Genomic DNA, 22435 nt, shown 5'->3' with positions numbered 1-22435 from the left:
AAAGTGGATAAATATTTCAGAATGTGCCAGAGGAACATTGAGTGCAAACAAGCGGCTAATCAACTTTATTCTGCTTCGTCTTATTTCATCCCCAGAGTGACGGGTAGAAAAAGTACGACAAAAGTGAACGAAAATTAAAGATTTTATAAGTTTGTCCACAACATTTGGCATTAGCTATTAACCTGAATCCTAGCAAGGCATCCTGTATGAGACGCACCAGGCTTTCAAGGAACTACAAGGTAAACCAGGAGAGTTACAAAGAATAAGAATAAAACGTTTTTTTGCAAACACACACTTTCAACCAGGAGACCAGTGTTCATGTCCCACAATGTTGTCGGGGTACTTTGATGTAATGTTATGTTTTTCTTACTTATGTTACAAAGAATTAGAATAAAAAAATAATTTTAAACACAGGTCTTTGAACCATGAGACCGGTGTCGCAAAAAGTCCTTGAGTTACTTTGAAGTAACGTGAGTGTGATTTACATGTTTTTTTATGTTACGATGTTTATGTTTTACTTGTCGTAAAATGTTGTTGCTAATTATTTCAGGCCCAACCAGGATGGTTTTCCTTAACCTAACTTTTTTCAATGTAATTCACAATATACGTGTTTGCTGTGACCATTACTTGGGCAAACCAGGGAATTAGAAGGTGATGCCAAGGGGTCTGACAAAGCATCAGTATGTGACGAGTTGGTCCTTAAAAAGAGGGTTTGTACGTGCCATGTAAGGCCCAAGAACTTGTATGTAGGACCCATCTTAACCTTTACCTTGTGTGCGCATTCAATCAAAACATTTTTTAACTATACGACATAATTTAAGTCAACCAGTTAGATTATATGTGACTTTATTGATTGCCTTGGTTCTGACAAATACAACAGTACATAAAAGACAACATTAGCGGCCATAAAAAGTCAGACTGTGGTGGTGTTTTATGATCCGGTTCATCCTCCCGAGGTGCCTCTCTGAGCCAGCCAGCGCCAGGGGACTGATTTACTCGTCACACAAGGGGGACATATTTAGACGTGGTGCGCTGGAGATAGTCGGCGGTAAAGCTGGCGGGGCAGAAAATGACCCAGACAGTGGGAGTGTGGAGGACTTGAGAGGAACACGTAAGACACACCGGTTAACCTCCTGCCATTAAACCAGCCGTGATTTCTGACCAGGGGCCAGGGGACAATGGACTGCACTACACTAATTACACGCCCTGACATGGATAATAGGAAATGTGCTTGCTCTTTATGAGGACGAACAGACGTCTGTAGATCTATCTTTAACAATTTGTAGTTGTAGCAGAAATAAAAAGGTCTTAAAATGTAGCTTTTCAGACGTGTGGTTTGTGCTGTAAAAGTAAAAAAGGTCCTATTAAATCTGTCTAATGACTGCAGGGAGGAAAGACTGCCAGGTACAAAACTACATGACTCAATAAGACGGACTATGCACTTCAGGTAAATAACACAGCTTTAATGCAGGTCTTATTCAAGTAATTATGTCTATGTAATTATGTCTACAAGTAATTATGTCTATGTAATTATGTCTACAAGTAATTATGTCTATGTTGTATATATAAACCTGCCTGAGTGACACATTTTTAACTTCCAATAACCAAAACTAGTGTTATGTGTATGTGTCCTACAGAGACAGTTTATAGCACACACATGGAAAAATACACAACTGTATTCCAAAATGGTATTTTGAAATCAGACAAACTTTGACTGACTTGAATGGCTGAATTCAATATAACTTTAAAAGAATAGTAAATCATAACATTTGAATGTATCAAAAAAGCTGCTTAGAAACCATATAAACAATAAGCAAGATAATTTTTTTTAAATATGTGCCGAGAGAGAAGAGAACGTGTCATTTTCATTTCCTGTCAAAATAAGCATTAGCAGAAAAAAAAAAATTTTTTGTAATGTAATTGTAATTATAGGTAGAGCTGTAAAATAATTTGTGAGAAAAGAGACTAAAAAACTCAAAAAATATTGTTTTACCAAGATTAAACATGTATTTGGATTCTTTACCTTTGCCACACTTTGAGAATAAGGTATTTTAACTATATTGACACTTGTAATCCTTTATACATACTGTATATATACTCTACTTTAATTGTAAAAAATTATGAAGATTTTCCATTGTTTGTAAAAACTATTATACAGTATATTGTACCAATAGAAAGGCCCTAAAATTGGGCATACTTTATCTGTAATATATGTATGACAGTATAGAATTACAATATTATTGAGCCTTAATTATTTATTTATTATTTTTAATTTGTATGTATTTATATGTAATATGTATGCTTATTATTATTATTATTATTATTATTATTATTATTATTATTATTATTATTATTAATATCATCATCATTATTAATATTATTATAATTATTATTATTTTTATTATTATGTATAGTATTTTATTTTTAATATTTTTTAATTTGATTTTTTTGAGAAAAAGAGAAAGGCACAGCAGCAACGCCGGCTGTCCCGCCACCGACAAGTATCGCGGGTAACCAGATATTCAAAAACAATACGTCATCCCACAATGCACCGCGCTTACGCTGTCCTCGCAGCATTACCTCATCCCACAATCCACCGCGAGATTGAGAATCTTCTGGGTGGTCGTCAAGGCAACGCGCCTTATCGGAGAGCCGAGTTTCCCGCCCCTCGAAACGCCCCCCGACCAATGGGAGAGCCCCGTCATGACATCATGGCTATTTTTAGAGCGGCAGCGGCAGCAGATAAGGTTTGCCTCCACGCTGCGAGACTCAGAGTGTACACACACTACCCGGCGGAGGGAGCACCACAGACGGACGGAAAGTTCGAGACCCTCTGCGCTGTATCACTCACGGACTCGATACAAGTCTGGATACTTTGAACTGTCACAAGTCAACACTGAACAACGAGTCAATTCCCGTGTGGAGAAAAGTTTGGACGTTTGTTTTTTTCCGCGGACAGAGAGGAACGTTTGGAAACCCGTGTTTTCCCCTCGCGAAGAGAAAGTAGGGGGGAAAGGAAAAGTTGTAGAAAGACTTTGTGGCTACTTTGGTTTCTCTTCCATGTATACCAAGATGGAAACTACTTTCTATGACGACTCGCTCAACGCATTCTCCCAGCACGACGGCGCCGGGTTCGGATACGGCAACCCCAAGGTGCTGAAGCACAACATGACCCTGAACCTCGCCGATCCGACGGGCACCCTAAAACCGCACCTGCGCGCCAAAGCCAGCGACGTCCTCACCTCCCCGGACGTTGGCCTGCTGAAACTCGCCTCCCCGGAGCTGGAGCGGCTCATCATCCAGTCCAGCAACGGGCTGATCACCACCACGCCGACGCCGACCCAGTTCATGTGCCCCAAGAATGTCACCGACGAGCAGGAGGGCTTCGCCGAGGGGTTCGTCCGAGCGCTGGCCGAGCTCCACCACGCGCACATGCCGGGCACGGCGACCGTGAGCGTCACCTCCGCTCCCCAGACCGGTGTCAACAACGCGCTGCCGTCCGTCGCCGGCCCCACCGTGTTCAACAACAATAACAACGCGGCCATGCGCGCCGACTCGCCGGTCTACGAGGACTTGGACACATTCAACCCGGCCATCAGCACCGTCTCTGCGCCCAGCTACACCACCTCGGCGCCGGCTATGTCCTTCCCCGCTGCCGCCCCTCCTCCGCAGCTCCCCATCTACGGGCAGCCGCCCTCCGCGCACATCCCGCGGCTCTCGGCGCTCAAAGAGGAGCCCCAGACCGTGCCCGAGATGCCGGGCGATACGCCCCCTCTCTCGCCGATTGACATGGAGAACCAGGAACGCATCAAGGCCGAGAGGAAGCGCATGAGGAACCGCATCGCCGCCTCCAAGTGCCGGAAGAGGAAGCTGGAGCGCATCTCTCGGCTGGAGGACAAGGTGAAGAACCTCAAGTCCCAGAACTCGGAGCTCGCGTCCACCGCCAACATGCTGCGCGAGCAGGTGGCCCAGCTGAAGCAGAAGGTGATGAACCACGTGAACAGCGGGTGCCAGCTCATGTTGACGCAGCAGCTCCAGACCTTCTGAGGCGGCGGCGGAGAGACGGAGAGAGAGAGAGGCAGAGACTGTAGTTGAACGGGACGGACGCGTCCTGTGATGGTGACTTGGACCGGATCTCCCGTAAATCGCGACGGGGTTTTGGGGGATGATGCGGCGCTGGCACTGGCAGGAACCCCGGGGAGCCGCACTGAGGTTCCTGAGTGCCACGCGCTCCCCCGGTGAGGGGCTCGAGACATGAGACATGCATCCATGATAACAGATGTTAGGTTTTTTTGATAACAGAACTGGACAGGACTGAGGTTTTCTTGATTTTTACATCCAGCTCTGCATGGACCTGATCATCACCACCAAAGGAGACATTCAGTATTAGACGATCCGCAATAGAGACTTTTCTTGCTGTAGCCATAATGGCCTAAAACAAACACTTTTGGGGGCTTGTTGGCCAACTTTTAAAACGGCCGAAAAGTTGTTAAAAAAAATCTGCCTGACTTTACTGAGTTACAGTACAATGTACTTTTTTATTTCTTTATTGTAAGAAATGCAGTTAGAAAAGCTTCAAGATTTACTTGTTTTTTCTAAAGTTGTCTTTTTTTAAATGGGGTTTCACTCATTGTTATATGTATATAAGATCAACTTGGAGTACTTATGTTTACTATTTGTAATAAGAATACTGTATCATTTTTTTAAATGTTTTTTTCTTTATTTTCTGAGCACTTCAGAAACTAATATTTAAGAAAAATAAACCAGATGAAATGAAGCAACGTTTGCCTCCGTGTTCTTGTGTCTGTGTGACAGCAGAAGGGGAAAAGCAAAGTGGGTGTGCCATGTGAGGAGCTCAAACAATAAAACATGTTGCAACATGTTGCAAGAGCTGGCAGTTCCCACTGTAGCTGCAGGTAAATTCCATTAGTGCTAATATTGATCCAGGCTGTAAGTGATTGTGTTGCAGGCTCACTTGCTGCTGCATGATGGAGGCCTATCCTGCAGAGAGGGTGCATGTTAGACAAAAACCTTGTGTTGTTACAGAGTTACAGCAACACATCTCCACTGAAGACATCTCAGATTTTAGAAATAATAACCGGGGGAAATCATTGCACCATCCAGATGTTCTGCATCATTTCCTATCCTGTTGTAAAGTGAGAAAAAAAAAAAACTTAGATGAAGTCTTGGGTCTTATTTTGAAAAGACACACACACACACACATTGCTGAATATAAATCAGTAATCAAAATGTAAACAAAGGGAAATTGTTCCAACACCAACACACAAACTCAAAACACAAGAAAAGAGAGAGAAATGTCAGTATAAAAATGAATTCATAAAGGGAAAATGTTTGAAATTAATCTTAATTTCAACGGTGAAACACTGATTACAGCAGGTGAACGTGGTCGGATGTTACATTCAAGTTACACGGTGTCACGTTGAACTCTCGTCCTGCTCACATTGAGCCACTAGAGGGCGACACAGACCGATTTACCCGAGAGATAAACTGCAACGTTGCAGGGATTCGTTGCAAGGTCAATACTGCCTGCAGACCTGACGTGATTTCAAGAGTCAGAGAGACAGGACAGGTTATTAAATATGGAGGTCTGAAGAATATCCCGATGCAAAATAATTATTTATTCTGACTTTACACTTCTCTTTCATTTGTTTTTCTTCTTCTCTATTTTTTTTCTTATAAATCCATAATGAAGATTTTCACGAGTTATGGTTTTGACACATTCATTCTGCTAATTCAACTGTTCGCCAATGGTTTTCTCTTAAAAAAATACATATTTTTACAGTTAATGCTCATTTATTATGATTACTTTATAATTATTGTTATTTTATTTTGTAATTAAATAAATTCAATTACTATTGTTATTTAAACTTATATTCAAAATTCAATCATTTATTACCATATCAACCACAGTAGATTTGGAATATATTATGGAGTACTCAGCAATGAAACATATAATCACACACACACACACACACACACACACACACACACACACACACACACACACACACACACACACACACACACACACACAGAGACAACAGAAACACACTGTCACGGTAACAAATACAGTTACCATATAATAATAATAATAATAATAATATATCATCAGAATTTCTCCTTGAAAGTGTTCTGATTTCTCAAACTTGGGGTGGCATGACATCCTTCCCGGAAGCGGAGTCCTTCCCCACCATATAAGGAGAGGAGGCTCTCGGCAGACCTACGTCACGACGGAGGAGGCGTGTTTTACGGGAAGTGAGTCGACCTCAGTAATCTCTGCATAATCCCGGGGAGGTGAACCCTGAGAAGTTATCCAAGGGGGCGAATCAAGGAAAGGATTACACCGGCGACAAAAGAACCCCAGTGAATGCCAAATAAATAGGTTAATGGTGATTTTAACATTAAAAAAATGGCAAAACAAATCCAATATCTGAATATCCAGTAAATCTCGATTTTTTTTCTGTATTGTTTTTAATTGTATTGTTGTAGGCAATGCATACTGTTTATTTTGTACTATAGCTAAAAGCACATTTTTATCCGTAATCCCTGGAAAATAAAAATAAATTGCACATCTGTTAAAAACAAACAAACACAAAACAACATGCAAAACACCGTACTGGAAACTAATAAGCAACACAAAAAATAACAACCACCCTTAAATAAACAGCATATTTTTTTTGTTAAAGGACCTACTGCCTTATTTTATTGGTTTTACAGGCAAAATACATAAGTATCTCTCACTACCGCCTATGGCCACAATGTAGAACTGCTGCAAATGTGTCACTGCATTAGTAATCATAATGATAATAAAACATTTCAATTTAGGAAACTTTTCAGTTTTCACCAAGTGAACGTGTGTGAATGTCGTCAAAGTAGCCTACACAGTAACAGTGACATTAATATGAACCCAATATTAACATTTGTATATAATAATGAATTAAGTATTAAAATTACATTTTAACAGATCACATCCAGACAGCGAGTTAAATCCTGATTTCTTTCTCCTGGTTCTGTAATCTGGAATTACAGAGCTGAAGTGTCGAAATCAATGTCCCTTATTTCATTGAATCTGGAAGCACTGACCACATATTGTGTTTTCTTCCACTTGATATGATTTTATTTCTTGTGTCTTCCTATTTCGACTGCCAGTTTGTGCATGGTTAGGATTTCTAACTCTGATCGTACAGAGATTTTCTGCCAATTCCCGATCTCTTTAAAGGCCAGACAACATTCAAAATCACAGAATCTCACAAAGGGCCGGCTGTGCTGGACGGATGTTAAGGTGAAGTGTTTTCACTCAGCATTTAGGGAAGAAACACAAACGCAGCCACAAACACAACGTCATAACAACGACTTGCCACGTGTTAAAGCTTAATTTAAAATGAACAATATGAAGCTCAGAATCCAGATGGATCCAGATCTAGTACGGTTGCTGCTCGGGGTGACACTCTGCTGCCTGTCAGAACCACCTGCTGCAGTCCAAATATGGTCATTACTCATTTCCATTAACTGGTTGCAAAAATCAAAGATGGCGATGGCCAAAATGTCAAACTGGAGGCTTCAAAACTGTTGTCCCCCCCATGACAAGAAAAAAGTGGGAAAAAAAGAACGTAGTCCCAAACCAGCGAGTGAGGTCACCATGACAACGTCCACATACTGTCTGTGCTCAAAACGAAAACAATGCCAATGAAAAGTTGTTTTTGGTGGTGGACCCAAATTAAACAGCGTTGTATTAAATATTATAAAAGACAACTTATGGCGGGTGGGGGAGCTGGACTGGTCCAACATCACATTGGTATGTCCCAAACTTAACATTTGTTGTTGTCGCCTCAACCGTACTGTTATTTTAAGCCTAACTGACATATTTCCTCAACCTAACATGTTGCATGAACGAGACAGTGAAATACATTAAAGTTGTGGTAAGCAACACAAAAAAAGAGGTACATTTGTGTCCATCTAAATCCTTCCTCTTTCACAATCACATACTGACACTATTGTTCATTTACATTTTGAAGTGTGCTGCATCGCTTTGCCTTAGACTTTCTTTTTTAATGATAGAAGAATGCTGCAAATATACAAACTTGCATCTTGTTTTCTGAAGCCAGCTTTCTCCCTCAGCACACATTATTTCATATCTTTTTTATATGTTTTTTAAGTCTGACGTGAATGGGTTTTAAAGTGTCATATCCGATGTGATGTTGTGTTTTACGTGCCTCTTCTGCACATTGAGGGAAGCATTGTAGCAGCACACATTGCTGACTGCCTCTGTGTTATTTTATGCTACCACCAGGGGGCAGATGTTTTCAACTTGTACACATCAATTTTGAGACCATGACGTGTATCATAGAACATACAATGACATAAGTAAATAATTAAATATAAAGTAAACCAAAGTGCTAAAATCACAATATAACAAAGACATCAAATACAAAACTATAAAATACAAAAAAAAACTAAAACAATAATACAGCTAACAAATGTGTTTTAAGACAGTTTTTAAATCCTGTCCCGGCAGTTGTAACAGAAACAGTTATGCAGATGACACACAATGTAACCTGCCTTTGAAAATTGAATGATGCAATCTCTGTAAAAACCCCTGTTGGATCATCTCCGGGACTTCAACGCTTGGTTGGCGTGACATTGAAAGTGAAAGTGAAATCCTGATATTTTAACCACCATTGATGCCTCCTTAACCCTGTGAGCTCTGGAGCCATAAAAACAGTGACTTTAAAGTGGACAAGCAGACAAATGCAGTGATAAAAATCCATCTTCTTCCAGCTGAGGCTGAGGTCCAAGCCTTTTTTATAGGGCCTATATAATTTAATGATTTTGAAAGCATTGCACGTGCTTTTATCTCAACCTGACTTGACTACTGTAATGGCCTGTTGGTGTTTTTGACTGGGGCCAAGCTGGGCACATGGAAATGGAAGCAGGTGAATCTGCAGGCGACCAATAACGTACATGAACAGCTTATGAGGGACTTTATTTTTTGTGTTGATTTTTGGCGGCCCCTAGCGACAAAAGCGGTAGTGTTTTTAATTTGGGTCTGTATGAAATTTCAGGTCTGGAAATGTAATAGGTGTTCATGTAAATAAGTCACAAATCAAGAAATAATGCGTAGACATGACATCGCTGATATTTACCTACCAAGTTGTTTAGGTCAAAATAAATACCCTAAAGTATTTTTATTGTATAAGAGATCTGCAGAGATACTGAAAGTTGTGCTGAGTGATTATAGTCGGAGATTTAAATCTGCCTCATGAAAAGTTTCTTCCTGTCTGAATGTTGAAAGAAACGACCAAAGTGTCTGACAGCAAAACCAAAACCACCAGAGACCCAATAAGGTCACGGTGGGATTTTTTTCCCCCCCTTCTCACTTTGTGTTTCTCAACGTAGGCAACGTTATAGTTCTTAGTAATTCAGATCACTTTTCCATTGCACTGCTGAAGTGGTCCATCAATCATTTTGCATCAGAAAATGCTTTGTCAGCACGACGATGCTTTGTCAGTAATATACAGTATATATATATATATATATATATATATATATACAGTATATATAAAGAGTCAAAATCTTGTGGGCAATGTTAAGGGGGCAAGATACGAAATTTTTAATCTGTGTTCTACTGAAGAAAACCTAATAAACCTTTTTTTCACCTGAGATGCTTCACAAGTTTGATATGATGTTTACTCTTCATCCTAAAACAACTAATCGTGTGTCACCAGCTGGGAAGTTCTGATGAATTCAGGCTCTGATCAGCTCTGAGTGTCTTTTCAAACACAGTGATTTGTTTGGCGTTGAAGAGTCACCCTTATGAAACAGCCTTCTGTCGGGTGACAGAAGGAACATTTTAACCACAGGTGGGTGAGGAGCTCACAACCTTCATACTGTGAGCCAGGTTCTTTACGACTTAGCTGTCAAACTTATGAACGCTTTTCAATTTTTCAATATATCTTTTAATGTTTTTTTTCTTACAACCCCCTCAATATGCACCACATGGGTCCCTCCTGGGGTGAGAGGTTAGTTCATCAGTTTCTTTAGCAGCTGAACTGCCAGATCTTTGAGAAGAAAAGTCAGAAGAATGAGTTTGTAAGTGTAAATTTCAGTTTCAGTCTGTCAAGCTACTTAGCTGCAAAAACTCACAACCTTCAGATTTCAAAGCAGTTTGTCTACCTACTAAGCTGTCAGGATTTGTTTCAGTTTTAGTCTGTGCACGTTGTCTCTCTTCAGGGTGATGATAGTAAAGTCTTTGCTACTTCAGTCTGATTGTCTTGCTTCATTTTAAAGCTTCAGAGATGGTCCATGTGGTTCAGGATGAGGTCTTTCAATTTTGACACATTGGTTCAATACCCGCCCGAGGTAGTTTAAAACCCTTTAAAATAAAAATTATTATATAATAATATATTAACATCACTGGTCAACACATTTTGATTTGTACCATAAATGACCAGAGTTTTTCAATTGAGATTCAAATAATAGGTCAATTAATGGGCCACCATGTTTTGAAGAAAGGCTTCAATGGTAAATATTATGTGATTTGCCCTCTACAGAAGGAAAATACTAAGGCTGTTGTTCTCGAACCATAAAATAATTGTGTGTCTTATAAGAATGTATATATTCTTCCTTTCATTTTGACATCCATTTTCCTGCAGCCATCAGACCATTGATCAGCTTCCTGAGCTGTCAGGAGTTTGTGTTTGAGTTTCAATATGAACAGGTCTCAGTGTGAACTGGTTTCGATGCGAACATGTTTAAATTTCAGCCTGAGCTCTTTGGCTCTCTCTTCAGATTAATGAAAGGGACATTTTTGCAACTTCTTGCTTCTTTGTTGCCCTGAGAGATGGTCCAGTGGTTCAGGAGGAGCTCTTCCAACCTTGACACGTAGGTTTGATACCCACCTGAGGTACGCCACACAGGAGTGATTGTGCTGAATGTATGCGATTTCAATCGTCCGCTCGAAAATTTCAACCGTTCTCGTTCGTCGTGTCGACTTCAACTTGCGAATTTCGAAATTTCCAACATCATCCAAGGAGCAAGCGCCAGGGCACACGTAAGTTCATGTGAGCCCAGGTGGTTGAGCTAGCTAGCTTAGTAAGCTAGCTAACTTGACGGGCAATTTTAAATGTATTTATTTCAGGTTTTTGTTTGTTTTAGTCTGCAAGCTTTTTGAATGACTCTGCAGGTGAGGAAGGAGTTGATCATGTGACCTTTATCTGCATATGACATATACAGTAAACTGCTTCATGAAGGCTTTTTATGGATTATCTGCTGGCTGGCAGCTAAAACTGGTACATTTTAAGGAACAAACAATGCCTTAACATGTAAAAACCCACAACAGTCACCCTTATTAAACATGTATTAAAGTACTTTTATTGGTTTATCATCCATGAATCCATGAATATAGACATGAATATATTATTTATCTTCTCATTCTGCCTCTCTTCATTTGCTTTTATATGTATCTCACAGTTGTTATTTGCCCGTTTGATTTTTGAAGATTTTACAGTAAGGTTGAACTCTTGAATGAAACTCATGAAAAAAATTATAATTTATAAAATAAATTATTTTATGAAAATTAATCTTTCAAAATAATTTTAAAATATATAAAAAATATTATTAAAAAATATTCCAGTAGAAATTCCAAATGACAGATAATATTGTCCAGAAGTACATTTATGAATATAACATTGTGGTTTAGGCACAGACTCTGCTTTCAGAGGCTGAATGCTGCCGTAATGACGTTATAGCCGCTCTCGCGGTATCTCAGAATCACGTGACGGCTGCTGTGTCACGTGGCATTGTTTTGTATCAGCGTCTCAGTCGCGGACGCGGCGGTTTGAAGTTTGAAATGGCGAGAAACGAGGAGAAACAACAGGGGAAACTGAACCGACTGTGGCTCCAGAAAGAGAGAGACGGTATGCACAACTGCGATTTAACTATATGTGGTGGTTAAAGACACTGCTGTACGGACAGCTAGCTTAAACGGACACCGCCATGCTAACTCTCAGTTGTGAGATCAACTCCTTCCGGTTGAAGTGAACCCCAGAATGTTCCACCTACCGGTAGCCTATATGAAGTAATATTATTATTTTTTATTTCCATACAATGGTATTTTCCATTCTTTTATACTGTTGTCTCTTATGAACTTATTGTTTCGGTTAGTATCAATATTTATATGTCATCATGTGATTCAGGGGGTGCTACGTTTACTTCCTGTTGCACTGTCAATTCCCCAGCATGCAGCACAATAGTCCATTCATCCATCCATCCATCCATCCATCGTCTCCCGCTTATCCTGTATTCAGGGTGGCGGGCGGACATAGGGTGAAGGCAGGGTTCACCCTGGACAGGACGCCAGTCCATCACAGGGCTGATATGTAGAGACAGACAACCATTCACACTCACATTCACACCTACGGGACATTTAGAGTCATCAATGAACCTATCCCCATCCTGCATGTCTTTGGACTGTGGGAGGAAGCCAGAGAACTGTGACATGACATTTTTATTTTGTCCCATGCTAAGAGCTCATCATTAAAAAAGAATAAATAAATGACGTGCTCTTGGCATGGGACATTTTGTTAAATAACTATTCAACCAGTGAATGTTTTATTTCAATGTAAAGAAGTTGTTTTGGTGCTCCACATGAAGTTTGGCTTAAATACACCTTGTCTCAACTACACGCTTGTAAAGCTTCTGGACCAGGCACGGGTCGATATGGACATTTCATTTCATTATCCTGGCCAAAATAATTGCGATTCACGATATTATCCCGATATTAATCTAAATATTCTTAAAACACTTAAAAATGTTGCTTAAACATGCAGGAATCACTTTACATTTTGTCAAGAAGTAAATATTTGTATTGCATCACAGCTAAGATGCAAACAATTTTAAATAAGGTAATCATAAGGTCTCCCTGCATAAATGAACAATAAACAAGTTTTAAAAATGGCAACATTGTGTGAGTCTGCTTTTTTCAGACACGATACTTCCTGTAACGTCTCTACGGTGATGGTGAACTCGATCAAATCGCCCATGACATGACAGACTGACAGATATATAAACACCAGGCAAAGTACTCAGGACCGCCTCTGTGATGGTTCCTGTAGAACTAGGTTTCTCAAGGATCCCATTCTGCCATGATGACACACACACACACACACACACACACACACACACACACACACAAGCCGAGATTCTCACGGTTCAAACACAGTTTAAAGCACGTCTATGTCCTAAAAAGTTCCAATTTATTTGATGTTCAGCAGGAACATACTCAGCTCAGTCTAACGGCTCATTCACTGTGTTTCTTTTTTTAGCTTTCAGAATGTTCCTCAGAGTAAATACTGAGCTCCTAAATGCAAATAATATATAAATATATATATATATATTAATATTCCACAGAGGGACGCCTCAAAGATGTACTTGAGCGGAGACCCAAGCTGGTATAGTAATAATTGTTAACACTTCATCTCAGTTCACTTTCACCTGGACAAAGCTTGTTTCAGCCAACCGTTTTTCCTTCACAGTCTACTCTCAATTCGGCGTCCTCCGTGAAAAAGTGGATCCCCAGCATCAAGAACGAAATAGAGTACTACCTGCAGGTGAGCGTTTTTTCGTAAGTAATGCGTGAAATGGATTCCGACAGAAACGGTTTCCTGTTGACGCCGAAGGTTTCTCGTCTTCTCCCTCTCAGCAGTCGCAGCTGTCCCATTACCCGGAGAGGAAGATCGGCGAGTTCCAGCTGCACATCGAGGCTCTAGAGAAACAGTACAAAAGCTTCATCGCCAAGCTGCGAGTGCTTGACCCCGCCTGCAAACATAAGCCGTGGACTCCTCGGGCGTACTGCAAGAGGCGAGCAGACACGCAGCACTCTCCAGCTGTCGGTCAGTGTGTTGAAGCTCATCACTAACTAATTAGCCAACAGCTTCTAGAGATTTCCATGTTTAATCATCACTGTTTTAAAGAATATCCGCGTCAGTGCATCGCTAGTCCATTTTGTACATTAAATACATGTTATATAACATATCTGAGTGATAAAGTTTGTCTTCAGTATACATTATGATCCCGTACAAAAAGCCGTCTCTGATACACATATTTGTTGGTTTCTTCTCATTTAATTTGGGTGAACTGTTCCTTTAAGACGCCTGTAGCCAACCATTAACCCCTCTCCGTGTCATCTACAGTTAAACAGCCCCGGCCCTGCGAGTCACTTGATGGCAGCGAGAACGACTCGGCCAGCGATGGCCGCGAAGCCCCCGAGAGACATCCGGAGACGAGCTTTCGATCCCCCGTCCCCGCCGACCCAAAGTCAGGGACCTCAGATGCAGTCTGTGCGGACCAGGACCAGCCCCTCTCCTTCGACCACACCAGGCTGGCGGTCGCTGCCGCCGCGTTCAGGGGGCCGTCAGTCCGGCGGGGCTCCTCCCAAACACAGAGCCTGGCCCAGGTGCTGCAGTCTGGGCTGCCAAACCTTAGTTCACTGAGGACAACGTTTTCAGGCCCGAGCAGAGACACGCAGAGCGACGACGGCGCAACAAAGGCATCTGTTGTCGGACAGAGAAGCATCGTCCAAGAGCCTAAGTCGGACTGCGAAGCGGCAGAAAGGACACCTGGGAAGTCAGAGGAGAGGACCGGTCATGTCTTGGGACTAGACTGTTATTCTTCTTCTGATGAGGACTGTGACACTTAAAGGTCCACATCTCAAATTCCAATGAAGGGTCTAACTGAACCTCTTGATGATTAGTAAATCTTCACTCATCTTTTTAGACATGAGGACTGAATCGTGATATCCCAATATTAACAAATATAGGATTAGCCACGGGATGATATGAACATTTAATTTCATGATTATCCCGGCCAAAATAATCCCAGGGAATATTCTAAAAACTCAAAAACATCCTGGAATTGGATGCGCTGATAGCTCAGTGGTAGAGTTGGCGCCCCACATACCGAGGTCCTCACTGCAGCGGTCCCGGGTTCGAATCCGCCTGGCGGCCCTTTGTGCATGTCTCTCCCCCTTACGCACTCACACAGTAAAAAAACCCTCCTGGAATCACTTCACAGTTTCTTTAAAAAGTGTTTTTTCACTTGTCTGCCATAACAGCACATTAAACAATATTCACAATCAGCCCACAAATGAAAATTCACCACAATCAACTTATTGTATTTACTTTTTATCCCGATTTTAAAATCTTGTATCGTCCCTCCTCAGGATACAGAAAAGCTGAATATTGAAAAATAAGACCTGCGTAAGGGAACCTTTTGTGAAGAAAGACGTGAGTAATGTCGTTCATTTCAGGTTGGGAAATTCACCCTAGTCTTTGTGCATTCAGTCATCGCGACCACAAGTGTCTCCGCCGTGTGACAGAATGAGGGAGACTGTGAGAAACGGATGGTAATTGTCAGAGATACTTGCTGAGTCAGTGATTCAGTTTATTCTCCTCGTCTGGTTCTATTAACTAGAGCAGCACCGAAAGTGACCTGGTTAGACCCCACAACCCCACCCTCCCACCTAACCCACCCTGCTGCTGCTGCTGCTGCTGCAAGCAACGCATGACACTTCTGGGAAACGGAGTGCATTGACACCCTGAGCAGTTTATGGTTAAGTTTGACGTAGTAACACTCTTAGTTGGAGCTCTGCATGCACGCTGCAGGGTGGGTTTCCCTTCGTCTGTGCAGGGGCCTGGACAAAGGAAACAAAACTTAAGCCAACGTTGGACAAAGCGAAGGCCGAGAGCTTCCTTCACACCGAAATACACACAAAAAAAAAGCAGAATTTTACACACAAGATCAGGCTTTGCTTCACAAGTGATGGGAAGCAGGTTTGAGTGTTTCACATCTAAAAAGATACCCTTCATCAAACCACCGAAGCCCACTCAGCGGTGCTAATAATTACTCATGAGCAGATTTTCTCGATTGATAAAATGTCTTGTGGAAACCGTTTGCAACCGCGGTGAAGGATCAGCTTCATCTCTGTATACTGCAGACCCAAAAGTGGCAGAAAGACCACAGTGGTGGCAACCAGCCGAGTGGGAAGGAAGGCAGAGCGTTCATGTTTTCTGCTTTCCTGTAAGCTCGGCTCTGAGGTATTTGCTAGAGGGTTTAGTTCTCACATCTGAAACAACGCTGTGTCTCGCTACGAGCTGCTCACGAGCGATGAAGACCTTTTCATGTGGCAAGCGGCATCTTCCCACCAACAATACTCTCAAACTGCTGCGTCACTGTTTACCAACACGCCGAGGCCTCGTAAAGACTGACGCAATAATGCATTTTTAATAATGTGCATTTTTTAATAGGGTTGGGAACTGAAGATAAACAGATTTGGGGGTATGATGCTTAAAAAAAAAAGACCTGTTGCTGGGCAGGTGTGTTGGTTGTGGCTCAATCTTTCCTTTCGTGGAATCTGTGAAAAGCAGTCGTTTCTGATGATGACTTCATGGTGGTGAGCGAGGTGGGGGGTCAGCTGAAACCTCAAGCTTCCTTTCCCTTCAACACTGACAGTTTTGTTTTCTCAAAATGAAAAGTATGACCTAGGAAGCACACAAAAAGACCCCAAACTTCTGTACTTTAAAGAAATTAATAAGAAAATGCACTTTAAATACTTTTGCAGCAACGCAGAGCATGGGAGAGATGATGGGCTCTGCTCTTGTGTCAGTTAAAGCTCAGCGATGTGCACTTGCTGCGTGTGGGAGGGATCTGTGGGTGATGAATATCTTGTGCGCTGAAGACGTTGAGGAGCTCAGACCAACGTGAACACCTCCTAGGTGCAGAGGCGCTGTAGATGCACACGCGGTTTTGTCTCACGGCAGGACTCGAACCATGAGCCATGACCACCAGAGCTACCCGTTCCCACAGGTCTTCCTCGTGGACGGAGGAGACGCACAGCACTCCGACCAGCCGCCGAGTCTCGTGCCCTGCTGGTCCTTCCCGCCGGCCCAGGAGAGGGCGAGGAGCCGTGGGAAGAGCCGGGGCTGCATGGGGGTCGGCCCCGGTCCGGCTCTCATCGTGCTGATGCTGTTCCTGCTGGTGTTCCTGGCCCTGGGGTTCGAAGCCTACCAGATCCAGCACATGCAGACACAGCTGAGAGAGATGGGCGAGGTAAGGAGCGATGGATGAGAAAGGAAGAGGGAATGAAAGTTGTTCTGGATTATTAAGCCAGTGGTGACATCAGTAGTGTGTGAGTTTTAAAGAGTTCTGAGGTCGTAGAATGTGACCGCAGTGTGCAGAAAGAACGACTGAAGTGATGACTCGTCCACTACAGCTGCAAAGATTCACCGACTATATATGGGATACTGATAATCGATTTATAGGTTTGAGTTTGAGTCCAGCTTTTCAAACATGAGTATTTTCTTTCAGATGTGGACAAAACGAGAAAAGCTGATCGTTTTTTTTAGACCAAAAAACTAGCCGACTAATTGAGAAAAGAAGTAATAAATTACCAATGGTTTTAGTTAAAAATAATGCCTATATTAGTAGTATTGTTTTGTGTGTGTGCGTTATTGCTTCTTGTGACGTTTGAATGGGATCAAATTTAAAAAAGGTGTAACTTTTCTCACCTCTGCATGAGAGGAGGTGATTAAGGGGTGGGAAGGTGGAAAGTTAGCACTTCAAAAGTGGAATAATTACTTTGCCCTCATTTGAAGAGTTCATTTTATTCAGCTTTGCTCTGACATAAAAAATTACAAAAAGCGACCGTAGGACTGAATCGTTCCATCTGTGGTCACCGGTCCAGTAAGACAGGATTTCCTCTCTCTCTCTCTGAGAGGGCTTACTCTCTTACTTCTAGTCTCTGTGTGATGTGGTAACGAGATTTCTCAGTTTCTCTTCTTGTCTCACTGTTAAAGGTCAAACCCGTGACTGCTGAGTTGAATGCACCTCAGAAGCAAATTGGTAAATATATATAAACCGCTCATGAATGATTCCCAACATCTTCCCGATACAGTGGAAGGAGATGTGACTCGAATGTGGTTGTTTTCAGGTCTTCAGCTCGAGATGAACGGAGGAGAGAAAGACAACAGACCTGCAGCACATTTGATAGGTAGCAATAATAAATATACATAAATATAAATATAAAATGTGCTGATTCCCCATCCGACATTTGGAAGAGCTGACATCACTTCTTCTCTCTCAGGGCGGATCCAAACAGCAGACTCCCCTAAGACTTTGCGCTGGGAGCCGCAGGCGGGCCGGGCCTTCGTGTCCGGAGCGGTGGCCTACAGGTCTGAGGACGGCGCCCTGCAGGTGAACCGGACCGGACTCTACCACGTCTACTCGCGGGTGGAGCTGATCTTCCAGGACTGCTCCCCCGCGTCCTCGTTCGTCCACTCCGTGTTCGTGAGGCGGGCGGGGCGCGCCTCGCCCATGCCCCTGATGGAGGCCCACCGAGCTGGCTTCTGCTCCCAGCAGCGGGGCCACGCCTGGACCGCGGAGAGCTACCTCGCCTCCGGCCTGCAGCTGCAGGAGTCCGACCGAGTGTTCGTGAGCGTGTCGCACCCCGTTTATCTCAGCCACTCGCATTACGCCAACTTCTTCGGCCTCTACGAGATCTGAAGGCGTGTCTCCGAATCTCCCTCCGCGGTGTTAAAACCAGGGGGCGATATTGCACAGTCTGTTAGTCAGCTTTGAAATTGGTGGTGAAATTATTCGAAGCGGTTTCCACGCATGCGTGAATCAATATTGTGCCTTTTTTTGATATGAACAGAGTCAGTAAACACTAACACTGATTTAGTTGTAGCATTGTTAAGATATTTATTTTCGTACGGATCTGCAGCCGTCTCTTTAAAACAATCAGGTTTGTTGTTTGTGAGCCATCGTGGATGACATTTCGAGGGAAATGTGGTTTGTCTCGCAGCACGCTGGCTTTTAATACGCTTCAAACGCATCCACGACCATCGGCGTGGTGAGACCAGGAGACTTGTGTTCGCGTATCTGTGTGACACTAGTACTTTTGGTTTTGCTTCGATTTTTTTGTTTCCGAGGCGGGAGATTAGCTCACGACCTTCTCGAGCTCATCCTGATGAATGTCATGTTACTGGTTGGTTCTTGCTGCTGTAAGCATGTGTCAAATTTAGTTTTCCAAACAAGAAGAAATATTGGAATATGATGTAGAATTTCAAAAGAAATGTGATATTTTTTTTTCATATATTGTTAAATAACTGCACAATATGACCTGAGATTTGATCTAAATGAGTTTTTTTTTAAAGGAGGCCTTTTTTATTTAACTTTTTCCATTAAAGCCAAACTACGATATTCATGTAAATAAATCTAACCAAGCCGAATGTTGTGGTTTTTATTATAATTTATTTATTTCTTATTTTATCTATTTTTCAGACATGTTTAGCTGTATGGGAACTTCATTTTTGAAGAAGATCTGATGTCTAAATGTGTGATATGTGTTTCAAGTAAAAAAAATAAAATAAAATACATTTCAGTAGATTTTCATTTGGAGAAACTGAGAAATGCTTTCTTAATAAAATCTTGAGTTTTCCGCCTGAGCGAGTCTGCATGTATTTAACACCCACGTTTTGCTCATGACCACTGGAAATATTTATATATTTATGAGGACACCGACTCAAACCCGGTTTTGTCTCCTGATAATGAACTTGATTTCCATATATTCCATCGAGGTTCTGCAGAAGTCTGAAGCTGGTTTGTGTTTGTAAACATGCAGCTGACATCAGAAATGTGTTGATTTAAAAGTTTAGAATTCAGTTGACCACAGTGCACTTGCATCATGGCAGCAACACCCTCGTTGCTCCGTGTCGTTTTTTTGTTTTTTGTCAGTACACCACAGGCGCTGATGTGAGGAGACGTGCACACTGAACGGACTGAACAGTGGCATGTGTGACGCCTGCTTCCTTCCTGTGTGAATATCACAAGGGTCTCGCTTCGCTGCAGGTCCATTTTTGTGAGTTTGTGCTTCCTTTAAACCACATGACGAATGTCATATTTGCTCGTTTCTTTCTGCAGACTTGTTTCCCCCTCCTTAAAAGAGCTAAATACTTCTTTTTTTGTTGCCGTTTCCCTCATTTTGGGAAATCTCAGAATCTCTGAGTTACAGAAACACACATTCTTAGTTTAAAATCAGCATCTTTGTGCAACAACTTCAGTTCAGGGGGACGTTGTGTTGCGTTCAGGATCGTCTCCCTTCGTCGTTCATGTCGCGGAACATCTCAAGAAGCAGATAAAGCGACATCGTGGTTGATTTGTCATGTGAAACGGTTTCTGTTTTTCCTGAGGCCCACTCCACGATGAAGACCTAGACGGGCTTTAAGGTGGAACCACAGATGTGAGGGTGTTCTGGGTTTGACTCAACAACTTCATTAAGATAATGCAGTCTGGAATCAGCAGACTCGTGGTTTCATCTTGTTCCAATAATAAAACGTTTCACTCATCATGATACTGGCTGATCAAAGTGCCCCAGAATCTGGTTTGATTTGGGAACCCTCAACCTCTGTGGACTCCAAAGGGGGCTGTAAAAACTCGTATCTATATACCTACAGAAGACCCTGACAGAACTTACCTTTTTTAAACGTTATCTCGAGATCACAAGTTAATCATGACATCATGACTTCACGATATAATTAACTCTGGATCATATTTTGGGGCTTGTGTAGTTTATGCTTTCATAGTTAAGGGCTTGTGTGGTGTAAGGCTTAAGTAGTTTAGGGCTTTCATACTTAAGGGCTTTTGTAGTTTAGGACTTCCCTAGTTTAGGGTTTGTGTGATGTAAGGCTTTTGTATTTGAGGGATACCGGATTCGGGCTAGTGTAGTTTACAGGTTACCTGTCTGTCTCTACATGTCAGCCCTGTGATAGACAGGTTACCTGTCTGTCTCTACATGTCAGCCCTGTGATAGACTGGTTACCTGTCTGTCTCTCCATGTCAGCCCTGTGATAGACTGGTTACCTGTCCGTCTCTACATGTCAGCCCCGTGATAGACTGGTTACCTGTCTGTCTCTACATGTCGGCCCTGTGATAGACTGGTTACCTGTCTGTCTCTACATGTCAGCCCTGTGATAGTCTGGTTACCTGTCTGTCTCTACATGTCAGCCCTGTGATAGACTGGTAACCTGTCTGTCTCTACATGTCAGCCCCGTGATAGACAGGTTACCTGTCTGTCTCTACATGTCAGCCCTGTGATAGACTGGTTAACTGTCTGTCTTTACATGTCAGCCCTGTGATAGACTGGTTACCTGTCTGTCTCTACATGTCAGCCTTGTGATAGACTGGTTACCTGTCTGTCTCTACATGTCGGCCCTGTGATAGACTGGTTACCTGTCTGTCTCTACATGTCAGCCCTGTGATAGACTGGTTACCTGTCTGTCTCTACATGTCAGCCCTGTGATAGACTGGTTACCTGTCTGTCTCTACATGTCGGCCCTGTGATAGACTGGTTACCTGTCTGTCTCTACATGTCTCCCTGTGATAGACTGGTTACCTGTCTGTCTCTACATGTCAGCCCTGTGATAGACTGGTTACCTGTCTGTCTCTACATGTCAGCCTTGTGATAGACTGGTTACCTGTCTGTCTCTACATGTCGGCCCTGTGATAGACTGGTTACCTGTCTGTCTCTACATGTCGGCCCTGTGATAGACAGGTTACCTGTCTGTCTCTACATGTCAGCCTTGTGATAGACTGGTTACCTGTCTGTCTCTACATGTCGGCCCTGTGATAGACTGGTTACCTGTCTGTCTCTACATCCCCCCCCCCCCCCCCCCCCGCGACCCTGAATAGTGGTAGACGATGGATGGATGGATGGATGGATGGATGGATGGATGGTCAGAGCAAATGTTGTAAATGTTTAAAAACCTGGAAGACATCAGACTTTTCTACACCACCAGATGGAAGTTCAACGATCTACAAAAGCATCTGAAGCATCTGAAACGTGAAATGTAAACGTCTGTGTGTGATGATTTCGGATTGAAAGTTGGCTCACAGAAGAAATATGGGTCGTGATTCATGTCAGAAACAAGTTGTTTCCGGGATTTAAATATATTAGCGTATGTGTGGGCATGCCAGGATTGTTTTAAGGCGGACCTGAAACCTTTTTGAATCACAATTAATAGTGTTGAGGTAAAAACGTCACACGGGCTCCAGTTACACTCCATTGGTGGAAAAAGTAACCCTTCAAATCGTAAGTGTTTCTCTACAACATGAAATGTTAATGACAAAAAACATCTTTAGATTTTTAACATTCAAAAAGTCAGTTAAATCCTTCAGATTAAAAGACTGAAACCAAGCGACAGAGTCGAGGTATCACTGCACAAAGAGCAGTAAAACAATCACATCTGGTGGAAACGCATCACGCTCTGCCCTGTGAAGGACAAGAAGGACACAGAGAGGAAACAACATGCTGAGGCCATCTTCACCTCTTTAGCTCCATCTGGCAAATATTTTATGAAATTGA

At 42.4% G+C, this 22435-nt stretch overlaps 3 protein-coding genes across 5 annotated transcripts; all 3 read left to right on the top strand.

Moving 5' to 3' along the window:
- Nucleotides 1-2762: 2762 nt before the first annotated feature.
- On the top strand, nucleotides 2763-4777 carry jun (Jun proto-oncogene, AP-1 transcription factor subunit). Its single transcript, XM_084011665.1, has one exon. The coding sequence runs from the start codon at nucleotides 3061-3063 to the stop codon at nucleotides 4045-4047; it is 987 nt and encodes a 328-aa protein (XP_083867791.1). The 5' UTR covers nucleotides 2763-3060; the 3' UTR covers nucleotides 4048-4777.
- A 7043-nt stretch (nucleotides 4778-11820) lies between these two features.
- Nucleotides 11821-14859, top strand: LOC311014613 (uncharacterized protein). The gene is made up of 5 exons (XM_084011316.1): nucleotides 11821-11936; nucleotides 13429-13469; nucleotides 13554-13628; nucleotides 13721-13910; nucleotides 14211-14859. Exons 1-5 carry the CDS (start codon nucleotides 11870-11872, stop codon nucleotides 14714-14716), a joined length of 879 nt encoding a protein of 292 aa, XP_083867442.1. The 5' UTR covers nucleotides 11821-11869; the 3' UTR covers nucleotides 14717-14859.
- On the top strand, nucleotides 14737-19520 carry faslg (Fas ligand (TNF superfamily, member 6)). 3 transcript variants are annotated; one of them, XM_084011313.1, is made up of 5 exons: nucleotides 14737-15059; nucleotides 16882-17124; nucleotides 17871-17916; nucleotides 18005-18064; nucleotides 18158-19520. In XM_084011313.1, exons 1-5 carry the CDS (start codon nucleotides 14871-14873, stop codon nucleotides 18574-18576), a joined length of 957 nt encoding a protein of 318 aa, XP_083867439.1. In that variant the 5' UTR covers nucleotides 14737-14870; the 3' UTR covers nucleotides 18577-19520. The 3 variants fall into 3 exon arrangements, with proteins under 3 accessions (XP_083867439.1, XP_083867441.1, XP_083867440.1); XM_084011315.1 differs by having other exon boundaries at nucleotides 14925-15302; XM_084011314.1 differs by lacking the exon at nucleotides 14737-15059 and having other exon boundaries at nucleotides 15318-17124.
- Nucleotides 19521-22435: the final 2915 nt, after the last annotated feature.

The sequence above is a fragment of the Eutrigla gurnardus genome (genome assembly GCF_963514095.1).
Source record: "Eutrigla gurnardus genome assembly, chromosome: 6".
NCBI classification, from domain to species: domain Eukaryota; kingdom Metazoa; phylum Chordata; class Actinopteri; order Perciformes; family Triglidae; genus Eutrigla; species Eutrigla gurnardus.
Note: the sequence above shows the minus strand (reverse complement) of the source record. Positions and strands in the feature narration are given on the sequence as shown.

Excerpts from the sequence above, each read along its gene's own strand:
- jun (XM_084011665.1), top strand. The coding sequence starts at position 3,061 with ATGTATACCAAGATGGAAACTACTTTCTATGACGACTCGCTCAACGCA.
- LOC311014613 (XM_084011316.1), top strand. The coding sequence starts at position 11,870 with ATGGCGAGAAACGAGGAGAAACAACAGGGGAAACTGAACCGACTGTGG. Across the intron at positions 13,470-13,553 it reads TTGAGCGGAGACCCAAGCTG|TCTACTCTCAATTCGGCGTC; the intron begins GTATAGTAATAA and ends TTTCCTTCACAG. Across the intron at positions 13,629-13,720 it reads AAATAGAGTACTACCTGCAG|CAGTCGCAGCTGTCCCATTA; the intron begins GTGAGCGTTTTT and ends TCTCCCTCTCAG.
- faslg (XM_084011313.1), top strand. The coding sequence starts at position 14,871 with ATGATTATCCCGGCCAAAATAATCCCAGGGAATATTCTAAAAACTCAA. Across the intron at positions 15,060-16,881 it reads CCCCCTTACGCACTCACACA|GTCTTCCTCGTGGACGGAGG; the intron begins GTAAAAAAACCC and ends CCGTTCCCACAG. Across the intron at positions 17,125-17,870 it reads AGCTGAGAGAGATGGGCGAG|GTCAAACCCGTGACTGCTGA; the intron begins GTAAGGAGCGAT and ends TCACTGTTAAAG.